Below are 13408 nucleotides of genomic sequence, written 5' to 3' on the forward strand. Positions count from 1 at the left end.
TTTAATACACTAATACAGCAGGCCTCTTACTAACCTGGCAGAAAAATGCAATCTTGTGTGCGTCACACATTCTTTCTTTTCTGCAGAAAACTCTTAAAAATATAAACATATATGTGCTGTTTGAATTAGTCTAAAAAAATATTTCTTAAAATGCATTAAAAAAATTGATGGTGATGAGAAAGTTCCGTCCAAGTTTCTTCACCTATCCTGCTGGACCCTGCGTAACGTGGCCGAGGGTTCCCGTGATCCGGTCACGGGTGCACAGAAAGAAAGAACAAGATCAGCAGCACCATCTCCACCCTGAACGTCTCTCAGAGCGGTTCATATATGCTGTCCAAATATCCAACGCTGATCATTTTAATATCTCTCTCTCTCTCTCTCTCAAATGTCGTTTGGTTTGCTCGTCCCTGTCGTCTCATCACCACACAGTTATGTTTTCAATATTAGCAAAACCTGGATTCTCTCTGAGCTTCCAGTACATCTCGTTAGTCAACCACACGTCCCGTCCACAGGAATCTTTGGTTTTCCTGAAGAGGAAGAAGAAGGGGACGAAGGAAAAGAAGACAAAGAAGAAGACGAAGGAGAAGAAGAAGGAAGAGGAAGAAGAAGAGGCATAAGAAGAAGGAGAAAAACAAGGAAAAAGAAAGAAAAAGAAGAGGGGAAGAAGAAGAAGAAGAAGAAGAAGAAGAAGAAGAAGAAGAAGAAGAAGAAGAGGAAAAAAAGGAAAAACAAAATAAAAGTATGAAGAAGAAGATTAAGGAGAGGAAGGAAAAAAAGAAGAAAAAGAGGTAAAAGAAGAAAGATGAAAAAGGATGAAGAAGAAGAAGAATAAGATGAAATGTTTGAGTTTTGATATCCTTAAATAAAACATCTCAATTAAAACCATCAGCACAAGAGAGAAGAAGAAGAACAAAAAGAAGAAGATAGTTTACAAGCTTTAACAATACGATTCCCGTATTTGCTAAATAGTGAGAAAACCTGAGACAACAGAACACTTTTATTGTTGATTATTTGATGGTCTTTATAGTTAATCATTATAATAAGAAGGTTTGTAAGTTTTTTGTAACGGGAAATAATAGTTTGTTATCTGATTGTAAAAGAAACAAACTTACTTGAAAAAACGAGGAGCATGTTCTTCCCCTTTCTTTGCGAGCTCTTTTCTCCGCTCCCTCTGAAACTCCTCTATGTCGTCTTTCTGTTTGTCCGCTTCATCCACCTTCCCGTCCTCCAGCATCCTGTTGAAAAGAGGGCGAATTTAAAGAGTAACTTGACACTGAATCCACATTTTAAAGTCAGTAAATAATATGTACAGTCACTTTATTATATGTTAGACAAGAAAAGATTAAGATGGAATGTCAAAGTGCTTTACATAAAACATCAAAGACAAAGTGCAAAAGAAATGCATAATAAAAAGACCTTCAAATACTATTAATTTAAGAAGCAGAAATGTCCCAGACCAACCTGAGATGTCTTGATGGTTTATAATGTTGCAGAAAATCTGAACTAAACCGTTCAGCACTTTAGTAACCAACATTTTGAAATTAATCAGGTGCAAAAATAGTTATGTGGTACACTTTCTTGGTCTTAGTGAGAACTCGAGCAGCTGTCTAATTGATATTTTAGGGAGATTTGTTATTATATATATACTAAAGATAAATGCATAAGTTTTCCTCCTCATCTATGGAGATTTCTTGGCACCACCGTCTCCAGCTCGGCTCACCTTTGGTCGGGGCGCAGGCGGCTGTCTGTCGGAGGCAGGAGAGGCTTCAGGTCGGGGGTGAGCTCGTTCAGCTCCATGGCGAAGCTGGAGAAGCCGTAGTACAGCAGGTCATCCTTTGGCTGGGGATCTGCGGGGAGAGAGAAGCTTCTCAGGTGAGCCGCTGAGCAAACGTGACACCTGGATTTACGCTGATTAGCCGTTTTGGCAACAGGGAGCACTTAGTCATTTTAGGTTACATCAGATTTAAACCCTCAACCTCTAAAGCAAAATCTCAGCGACACATGAAAAACTTCAAGGACAAACACGTTGGTTAAACATGTCACAGACTCACTTGGCTTCCAGACACATTTCGGAGTGGGCAGAGTGTCGCAGAAGATGCCTTCGTGCCACAGACCTCCGAACCGGTGAATGACGCTCCCACTCTGGTCCAGCACCGTGCCCTGCACCTCGTTCTTATTCGTGTCTGAACCCCAGTAACGAGACTAAAACAAAAACACAAACTCGTCAGTCAGAAGCCTGATATATGAACCAAACACGCATAAAGAGAAAAAGGCCTGTCTCATTCACCTTGACGAAGGTTATCTTGCAGGTGCACACGTTGCTTTTGAGGTTGCGGATGGTGACCTCTCCATAATGCTCCAGATAGCGCTGCTGGCTGAGGACGTTGTGGATGCAGGTCACCACTTTGTTCCACTCATAGTGGTCTCCGTACCTGGACAAAACACCCAGATTCAAGCAAAGTGCCAAAAACAAGTTGGTCAATGTGTTTAGTATCAATGTATACTGAATATATTTGGATTTTGACCTGTTTGTTTGGACAAAACATTACGATTTGTCGAAAAATATAATATAATAAAAATATTTTTCCTGAAAATATAGCACCTTAAAACCTTTTCAAAGTGCTTTGACAGACAAAGCAGAAAAAGTAAGGCAATAAAACAACAGAAAGCCCAACAATGAGGGCCAACAAAGCTAAACAAACGATCAGCTAATTAAGAAATAAAAATGAACTAAGAAATAAAATAAGTAGAAATTAAATTAAATTAAATTAAAGAAAATTAAAAAAAAATTAATAAATAAATAAAATAAAATAAATTAGGAAAATCAATAATAAAATAATGCATTTAAGCGAATCACATAAAAGCCAGTCTGTGATTTAAGAATGTTCATTTGCATGTTGTGGCTAGAGTCAAGCAAAGTGTAGACTGTTTACCTCGGAAGAGTGACGTTCACCATTCCTGTTGGAAGAATTTCCAGCGACTTCCCCCAGAATTTATTCTTCCATCGCTGGTCTGATCGGGAAATATATTATATAGAATGTAAGCCTGATGAAATTTCTCAAATGTTTTTAAAGCAAAGTTAAAGGACAGAAATACACGTAATTAACACTAAGAACAGAAACATAAATTAAGAATTTGGTTTGATGAAAGAAAGAGTGTCACCTTGCCAAAAGGAGAAGTTATCTGACTGTGCATGGCAGGCAGAGATGGGGGGATGATGGCAGACCTGGTGAAATAAAGAGATAATTAGAATTATAAAACAGATACTTCCAGTCTTTATGACTGTGGAAGAAGATGTGATGAAGAGAAAGAAAGTTGCTGCTTTGACAGGAGCTGCATTGTTGAGACACTGTTCAAGAAATGAACTGCTTGGCGAGGACTGACATTTAATTACTTTTCAATTAATTAGCCTCACTTCAAAATAAATGAATCATTTTAATTTCTGATGACATAATATGATTTAGTTTTAATTAAAGCAATAGATGGCTAAGCGTTGACTCTTGCAGCTCTGTGTGGCTGAGCTGCTGAATTATGCAAATAGTTGATCAATCTTAATTTACCAATTAAATGGTAATACCCCATCATCTCTTCCCAATCTTAAAGGCAGCTCAGTTTAATCATCTCTGGTCCACTCAAGCTCTTTAACTCCAGATGAAATGATAATTTTTTTAACCCTTTCAGATCACATCCACAGTCAAAAAAATGTTTACAAAAAAGTAATTTATTCATATTTTTATATAAAAATCCCACAATCTCTTTTCCCTGTAAAACAAAATATGACGTGTGCTTACATAAACTAGAGACTAGCTGCAGGTCCTGTGTTTTTCTTACTCCAGTGGTAGACGTGAACGTGAATACAGATTACGACCGATTGTTTCCTCCAGAGTCACCAAAATAAATATTGGAACCATTTTTCACAAGTCACATATCTTCTAAAACATTCTGACACTAGACACTAGAATGGCACTTTATCAGACACACAAATCAGGAGATAATTAACTATGTTCGAGACCTTTCTCTGTCTCAGCAACACACTCTTGCACATACTTTTTTCATAATGCTAAATGTGGCTGTTGGCTGTGAAAACATGTAATGTTAGCAAAAGAAAATATAAACGCATAATGCAGATGTTCCCAACTGTGGTGGGTATTGTTTTTTAATATCCTTTCAGCTCTGCGCGGGCACCTCTTCTCATCAATATCGCTGCTGCTCTGAATCAGAAGCTAACTTTCACTGGGACTTTAGAGACTAAGAATAAGACATTTTCTAATAACAGTATGTCTGGTAATAAATGTAGTGTTTGTGAGATACCTGCTCACTGATGAGGCGGAAGCCCCGGTCCTCTCTGAGGCACTCGTAGGTCTCGCCCAGCACCGGGTTAAAGGGCTTGTAGTGATTCCTGAACGTCGCAGTGGAGTAACCAGAGATAGCAAAGGCAGCAATGTAAACCTGTTAAGAGATGAAAAATAACATTTTGTTTTATCAGTGATGACATTGTTTCCCCATCTATATTATAGATATTATTCGTCTCACCATCCTCTGGTATGGGTCTTGCGTGTTGTTGGCGGTATCCAGCAGCTCACTGTACTCCAGCTCTTCACAAAGCCTCTGCAGAAGGTTAACGGGCTCATTGAGAGGAGCGGGCATGGACACTCGAGCCAAGTCTTTACCTGAGGTACAACACAAAACATTAGAAAACTGCTATGTGTCAGAAGATTATGTCTGTGTAATTCACCCTTTGCTAAACCCAAAGGCAACGGTCTAATCCTCCATTAGCAACCGTAACAAGGCGCAGAAGAACTGTAAAGCTATTAGCGGATTGTGTGTCAATTCCACCTGCAAATCCAACAACAGTTTTTCTCAAAGTTTAGATTAAAGTCTCGTAATTTTTTCGTCTTCCAGAAGCCAAAAATGCAAGAATAGAGATGTCAGATACGGATTAAACACAGCTCTATCCATGGAAGATCAACAAAACTACTGTTGGCGCCAAGGTAAGAACTAGTTTACCACGTTAGCAAACAAAGAGGGCTGAATATTAATTATTATTACTTTTCTGTCTACTTCTCTCTGGTATTTCAGAACTTGCAGAAGCTTGACAGGCCTAGCAACCATAACCAAGGGGGGAGGGGCTTAGAGAAGGGCCATAGAAGAGTGTTTTACTTGCCTATGTTATTATAGAGGATAGCCATGAGGCCCACGTGGCTGTTGTCGGGACAAGTAGCAGGCAGTGTGGTTCGCCGGCCGGTGCTCTTGGGAACAACGCTGTTTGGAGTCCTGGAAATGCTGGCACGATACTTCCTGGTGGCCGATGCTGTGATGGAGGTGAAAGGAAATACTATTACTCATTGCAAAAGGGCAGTTTGATGTTTCTATGTTCACTGAGGCAATAAATCAAGTGAGAAGTAGAGTCATTTTCACATAGACTTCTATACAACCAGACTTCTTTTTGCAACCAGAGGAGTCGCCCCCTGCTGGTCGGTTGAGAGAATGCACGTTTTAAGACATTTCCACATTGGCTTCACTCGGAAGAACCGAGGTTCAAGCTCACAGCTGGTACTCGTGTAAATGTACCCACCGTGTCCTTCCTCCGGCTCAGAGTTGGTTGTGCTTCCGTCACTAAGTCCTGACTCATCGGACAGCTCAGAAGAACTTCCACAAAGGATGTCGTCGCTGGCGTCAAAGTACTCTGCAGCTGAGTCTGCCACTGAGGAAGGCCCGTGGGATGGAGACCTCGCTGCTGCAGGCTGTCGACGTGGGAGGAGAAAGAGGAACAAAGAAAACCCAGCCATCAAAACCCACAAAGGGAATATGTGTCAGAGAATCAAACAGACAGGTGCAGCCTGGATCTTACCTCAGCTAATGTGTTAGACTGGTGGATGTTGTTGGTCTCCCAGACTTCTTGCAGCTTCTGCCTCTCCTGGGACAGAGTTTCATGCACTGACTTCAGGGAAGCAATCACTGAGGAGGAATAAGAAGAATTTGAATGTATATTCATGTCAGATTTCTTTGGACGTTTCTAAGATTATCCCTCTTGCATAATCATCTCTGTGGACTCTCTGATCTTGTACAAACCCCTGTCTACCTGTGTGTAAACATGCATTTGTCTGTTTTTCTGACCTCGTAGCGACATGGCACAGATGTCCTGCTGGATTTTCTTGCCCTCGGGCGATGTGACAGTAGGAGGGGACAGCTGGGAGAAGACGTAGTCAGGGATGGAGGAGGAGGATGCACCGAGGTGAGGCGAGCTGCCCAGGTGACTGGAGGACAGCTATGAAGGTGAACAGATGAGGATGGTTGAAAGGTGCCGTAAAACCACAAATTTCTTTTTTTACAGTTTTGTTTACGTAGAGATATACAACATGTCAATGAGTGAAATTAAGTGGTGCAAGTAGGCTGATATTGTTATGTTTGAACAAAGCCAGACCAGCCTTTATGGTAAGCTAGGCTAACTTGCTGCTGGAAGTAGCTTTGTATTTAATAACAAAAATATGAGAAACACCAATGTTGGTGTAAAGTTGTCGTAAAACCTGTTCATTTGGTAAGTAATGAAACAGAGCTTCAGTACTCCAATTAGCTAGCATGAAAGACAACCAACAGCACTTTTGTTTCTTAAGGACAGGGTTGAAAACTAGTGATCTAGCAGCTAAACAAAGTTTACTTTCTATTCATTTACTCACTCTACGACTGAAATTATCAAAGATCAAGTCATTTCTATGCTCTGTTCATAAGAAACTGGCGTCTACCATGAATACATCAGGCCGGAGCACACAGAAACGAATTATTAAGTGTAATTAAAACAAAACACAGTTACCATTTTAAAGTTACTACAAGGAACTTTCATTTTGTTGATTTTGGCGGGCCCTGTGGACAAAAGTGGTAGTGCATTGAACCCGCATGTTGTTAATGATTTAGTCTGATTTCAAGAAGACTGACTATTTAGAAATAGCCAATTGTATCAAATTGAGACTAACTAATAAACATTTAAAAGTTCCTTTTAGTAACTTTAACCTGAATAAAAAACATTATTTTTAATTAATAGAGTCACAATTCATTTTCAGGAGAACATTTATTAATATTCATGAACCAAGTTGTCTCTTCCCACTGCCAACTCACCGATTTAGTAATCCCACGAATAGGCTTTGGATTAGAGAAAGGCCCCAAAATGTTACAGGAGGGTTGGGATGTCAAATACTTAGACACCCAATATGTTTTTCAGTAAGAAGACTTAATTTATGTTTTCAATCAATTGATATTTCAAATCAACTTAAAACACTGGTATTAAATAATGTTGAATCATTGTGAAACAGTATCATTCATACATGTTTTGCTCTAAATACAAACAGAGAGCGAGTTGCGGAGCATTCTTACCATTCCCAGGGCCTCCACTCTGGATAATGTGCGAGTGTGGCCCCATATCTTCCCTGACCTCGGCTTCTTCGGCTTCTCAAGCGAGAGATTCTGATTCAGATTATAAGAATAAGTCATTTTTATTATCATGTGATGTGGCCCAGAACGGAGCGGCTCCAAACTGAACAGCGTTCTACCTGTAAACTGATGATGCGCTTCAGGTCTCCGTTAGTCAAAGTCTGACCGGCCTCCAACATCTGCAGCCTCTGGATTAAGCGGTTTATCTCAGAAAGTTCCAAATGGCAGCGGTTCAGCTCTGAAAGAAACCATTTGAAAGTGAAAAAGGAAGGTTAGCAAGGAAAGAAAACCCTTGTGGATACTTTTATGCATTTAGATATCATGAATTTGTGCAGTTAATATACAATACAATAAGTTTAAAGAGCTTTTAAATAGTGAGAATTATCCAATTATAAGAATGAGTTTCTCATTGATTCCAGTAGACTGAGAAAAAATCTCAAAGGAGTCTTTCTGATTTTTTTAAGGTGGATTTTTATGAGGTACTTGTTCATTCTTACTTATAACTATTCACTCGTAATGAACAGGTCGGGGGGAAAAAATATTGCAATCGTTGCAGCAGAAACACATATATCTTCTTTTTTAATCTACTCATTTCTCTTGCTTGTCCTGGTGCCTACATTACCCACAATGCAACTCAGGTGACATCACTTAAGGCAGTATCAGAATTCGCGCAACTCCCTCTGGAGCCACTAAAGGCTTTAAAGCTCCCCTTTAAGGAACTTTTAAATGCAAAAAAAATATACAGACTTTATTCTAAATGTGTTTCTATATATAAAATCCAATATATTTTATTAGACACATACCTTGAACACAGGTGTCTTGGTCGTGACTTTGCTGCAGCCAGGCCGACACTTTGCTGTTCACAGCCGTGTTAGCGGACGGCAGCACTCCTGGAGATGCTCCAGTTGAATCCGCCATGCCTGCAGAGCTCTGGTTAACAGAGGAAAGAGGAGTTCCACTGAGTCACTTGTAAAGATTGTTGTGTCATGTTTGACTTTACAGTTCAGTATTTGATAATCACCACGTCTCCGTTTCTCTGAGCTTGTCCGGCCGCGATGCTGTTGGACAAAGTGTGGAGGAAGCCGCTGGTAACATGAGCCGCCTCGTTCTTCTTGTACTGGCGGTGAGCTTGTAGCTTGGTGACCCAAATGTAGAAGAGCTCGTGGTTCTTTGCCTTGGAGAGACAACAAAAAGGAGTCAGATATTTGTCTTTTTTAATCTAAAAGGCACACTGGTTATGTGTTTGAAAATGTTTACCTTCATGTGATAGAGAATGTCCCCCGCGTCCAAGTCAATCCGATTTGTCTTCTTGTTTATGGACATGACCGCGAGGCTAACGTCTAAAGAGCCCTGGACTCTTCCCCGGGACACCTTCAGTGCAAAAAGGTTCATTTAATAAGCGTTTTCAGAAGTAATAGGTGAAAAATCCTGTTTTGATGTTTACTTACATCTTGTTGATTTTTGGAGTAACGCAAGTTTCCTAATTCCAAGACAAAGTATCGCTGAAAAAGAGATCAAACATCATCTTCTTGAACATTAACTTTATTTATAAATCATAGAAGATGACAGAGTGGTCGGTTTCCTCACCTTGTGCCAACCTTTCAGTGGCCACTTCCTCCTCTTGAGGAGATATCCTTCACAGATTCCCGGGGCGGTCTTATCCTGAAGATTGTCACCTCCTGCCTGTGTTTCTACCTGAAGGTCGTCAATCACTTCCCAGTCTTTGATAATCTATGGACAGCGTGAATGGGGAAAATGGGTAACATAAAATTAGCTTTAGTTGTTTCATTGAGACACTTGTAGACCGCCTTTTCTAAATTCACCAAAAGGGGTGTTTACTGACCAATTTATGTCATAAAACAAAAAGTTAAAACTCTTCAGTTGTGTTAACTACGAACCTTATTTCAGACATCTAACCAAAAACAAATTGAAAAAACACATTGACCTTAAGACGATGGGGAACAAGAAGTGCTAATAGGCTAACTGACTTCTTGGTTCTAGGACTCTTTGGCATCTTTACTGCCTTTTACAAAAATAGACAAAGCATTAAACTCACTAATCTCTGTGAATTCATGAAAATTAACAAATATAATCTAGAATGAAAAAGAATATCGACAGAGACAGAGAATATCAAAAACTTCCCTTAAACAAAAAACAATAATTTACATATATACACACCCATAATGCATTTGTTGTTGCCTGTATCTGGCGACTCACCTGTCTGGAGGATGACAGTGTGCTGCTGCTGCGAGAGTGAGACGGCTTCCACGTCGGTGAAGGCTTCTCCAGGCCGCTCGCCAGCGACTGGCTACGGTTCAGTTTAGCCCCGTATGAATCCATGTTAGAGCGCAGACCTCAGACTCCCCTCCCTGCTGTGATCGCCTGGGTGTTGAGAGATTTATATTATTTTATCAATATTACATCTCCAGTTTTTGTTAAAAACAAATTAGAACACACACATCTAAGTAGCATTCTGGATGGAAAGAAAAATTCAAAGACTTCCAAGATATTTATTCTATTTCGTTAAAAATGTATATATGTTTTTCAATGTGCTGATTGTTAAGACAAAAAGAAAAGTCAGAAAACTACCAATCACAAGTCTTCAAAGTTCTTGTTTTGACCAACAAATGACAGATGCTGATGAAGATCATCTGAGATGATCAAAAGCTCCAGAACAGCTGCTAAATGGACCTTTTGGTGAGATTATTTTACATTATTTTAAAACAGAGAAAAGCTAGAATCATCTTAGTTTTGGCCATTTTTTCCTGATAAATTACTTTTGACATGGGAATCCATTAACAAGTTGTTGTTTTAGAATCTTTAATTAACAAATTCATAAATTATTATCTCTTAAACATTATGGTCTACGTGGAATACATGCATGAACAAACCGAAAAAAATGTCTTTTTTATTTTGCAGTGAAGTCAGCTGTTACTTTAATCGTCTTTCTTTTATCAAATGTTCTACATATACTATCCGCTCTTAATGAAGATCTGTTTAATGACCCATGAGGACGAGTCAGCTCCACGAGAAAGAAACCAAAGTGAAAGTGTTAAACCGGCTCAACAGAGCATGAAACAGGAAGCGACTCTGTGTAATCCAGTTACCTTAAAGAGCTACCTGGATACGGTTTGTACATCCCGGATCCTCAACTAGATCAATCTGGATCTTAACGACACAGAAAACTCAACGTTCTTCACAATAAATGGGAGAATATCTGACATTTTATACAGCATTTTTCTAAATCTGATTGTACTTTGTTTTTAGATTATCATGAATGGGAACTCAGCTGTATCAGACTTTTAAATCTTTTTGATACAAGTAAGCACATAGAGAAATTAAGTTTAATTTGCCAAAATGTTGCTTTATAATGTGCTTGAGGTAAAAAGAAATATAAACAGGAACAGGCTATGAAGATGTAGAGTTATTATTGTGGTGGCTGTGTCACAGAATAATTGAAATGTTTGTTAATATCATTCTTTTTCATGCTACAATATTGATTAATTTAGCAATCTAATCTCTTTGTATTCATAAAGCTGAATGAACTTCTTCACACAGGATACAGTGTAACAGCTTCTGTTCTCCTCAGGAGAGGATTACTGACCTTCTGCTTAATTGGTTTTTCAGAGGATGTTTTTTTAGCCTCTCTTTAGAGGAGCAACAGGAAGCAGAGAGCACTGACAACATGAAAAGTGCAAAGGTGCAGACCACAAACACAGCGGGTTAGAACAATGTAACCTCGATCACTGGATTATAAAAAGTACTTTGCATTTACCTGCTTAGGTGAATCTAAAATGATAAATACAATAAACACAGTTTACGGCATAAAAACTGAAAATATGCTCAGTTTCTGGCTGAATGGAAGATTATTTTCAATTTGTTTCTAATTTAAATGAATTTTTCTATTTTCCTAAAATACGTTTGTTTTCCTATTTAAGAACTTTGATTAATTGGATTTGTTGAAAGATTTTTGCAGTCAATGAAGGCGATCGTATTTAATAAATGTATTACTTTGATACGAGATAAAGTAGTATGAGGTAGTACCAATAAATTAGAAAATAAGGAGATTGTTTGTAAGTGGGTTTTTTTTTTAACTAGATAAAGTGGTATCAAGTAGTACTAATAAATAATTAAAGAAAATATATAATAAACATATACATATATAGTGCAGTACTTTGATGTGAAATGTTTGCTTTTACAAGTGAAAACTTCCATAAAATGCAACGTGTTTGTGAGACCGTTATCACGTTTAGTTTACATGCAGGAAACAGGAGATTTTTTGCATTTGCAGCATTTTCAGTGTTTATTTATTTATTCATTTATTTTGGTTACAGTTCGTTATTCACTCAAGTAGGAAAGTTACTACATTCAGATAGTCTCTGTGGGTTTTTAACAACAGAATGGGGCGTTAAATCCAAACTGATGTTCTTCTTAAACTGGGCCGAAGCAGCTTGGCTTGCTGTTATGTAATGACAGGAGAGGATGAGAGTAACTGACCTCAGAGATGACAGCATGTGGTGGAAAAAGGATGAAAGGATTTGCAGGTTTCTGAGCTCGCTTACTCAAGACGGAACAAAGGATATTCTACAGGTGAACAAAAGTGATTCTGATCTAATTAGATGGTGACCAAATGTATGCTAGTGTCCACAGGGTATAATCTCAGATTTAAAGATTTGAAACTTCTGTTTATAATCTCAAAATGTTTTAAAGTATAACTTCCATGGCTACATACATTTGAGGTTGTGCACTTTCAGGATATGCAGATCAATTCCACTTCAAATAATCAGATTTTTATGTTATTTTATGCAATTAAGCATTTAAAGGCCTGTTTAAAACATTACTTTTCCTCACGTTTGACCCGGATGAGAGCAGGTATGAGATCCAAATCTTATTAAGTGGAAATGGGAGCCAACAAAAGGAGTCAACTGAGGTTTTGAACAACAGCCACCGAGCTGAATCATGCCAGAGGATGGGGTTAAAATACAGAGATTATGACCGATATAATCTCGACGTTTGGAATAAAAACTGCAGCCAATAAAAGATTAGTTGAAGATATAATATTTATGAATGAATGTGGAAACTTCTCAACTGTACAAATATTTTAAATAGTGAGGATTTAATCAAATTACAAGGAGTTTGTAATCCAAAAACTAACAGGACACGATTGTAAGCAGAGAAATTAGAGGTTTGTTGGACACACACATACACATACACACACACACACACTTGTGCATTTGCATTGATTGACACTCACAATCAGGAAGCAGCCACACTGATGTGTTTAAGTGAAAATGCTTCTAGTGCTTTAAGAGTGTGGACCATTCAATGCTGCACAAACTCATCTAAAACCCGTTAAAAAGTCAATGTCCCTGCAAACACATGAGGAAGTTTAGACTACTTCAACCAAACAATATAGTATTATAACAAAATGAACACGATGCATTGTATTTAACATATAATATCTCACATTCTGCTGGTTTAGTTTGGTATTTTGCAGCAGAATTGAATCCAAACTTTGCGTTTTCTTTGCAAGCAAATGTTTTAAAATCCAGGAAAGAAGTCTTACCTGATTACCTGCTCTGACTGTCATCATCTGCATAACAATAAATCCAACAAGCGTCTCATTCGGCGTTAAAGAAACTGTAGAAAATCACCATTTCGAAGAAGATGAAGAAACGTTTTTCAATAGAAACCCGTTCCCAGAAAAAAAAGGGTTACTTGCAGAGATAATCACTAACTCTGATCACATAATCGGTGCCTTCTCAGCCGGTGGATGACACGAGTTCCGTTCCTCCGAATCAGATCCAAGGAGAGCTGTGCGTCGCGGCCGTGCGCAGTGTGTCCTGGGCATTATCCGCATTAGCTGGAATTACACGGTGTCTAGCGGGGAGGTAGAGGAGGGTCAATCCAGCCAACCTCCACTCACTCTGCACACCTAGTGCACTGTTATAACGCGAAGGCTGGGAGCTCAGGACCACAGGAC

At 38.8% G+C, this 13408-nt stretch overlaps 1 protein-coding gene across 1 annotated transcript; it reads right to left on the bottom strand.

The window, feature by feature from the left end:
• Window positions 1–418: 418 nt before the first annotated feature.
• On the bottom strand, window positions 419–9765 carry osbpl7 (oxysterol binding protein-like 7). The gene is made up of 21 exons (XM_054598986.1): window positions 9643–9765; window positions 9013–9156; window positions 8874–8927; window positions 8683–8796; window positions 8447–8599; window positions 8229–8355; window positions 7545–7663; window positions 7369–7458; window positions 6118–6268; window positions 5852–5958; window positions 5576–5744; window positions 5165–5311; window positions 4534–4670; window positions 4312–4449; window positions 3163–3226; window positions 2934–3012; window positions 2288–2432; window positions 2052–2202; window positions 1721–1847; window positions 1113–1235; window positions 419–527 (listed from the first exon to the last, which is right to left on the bottom strand). Exons 1-21 carry the CDS (start codon window positions 9763–9765, stop codon window positions 419–421), a joined length of 2571 nt encoding a protein of 856 aa, XP_054454961.1.
• Between the last annotated feature and the right edge of the window lie 3643 nt (window positions 9766–13408).

This window comes from Anoplopoma fimbria, chromosome 5, assembly GCF_027596085.1.
Source record: "Anoplopoma fimbria isolate UVic2021 breed Golden Eagle Sablefish chromosome 5, Afim_UVic_2022, whole genome shotgun sequence".
In the NCBI taxonomy this organism is placed as follows: domain Eukaryota; kingdom Metazoa; phylum Chordata; class Actinopteri; order Perciformes; family Anoplopomatidae; genus Anoplopoma; species Anoplopoma fimbria.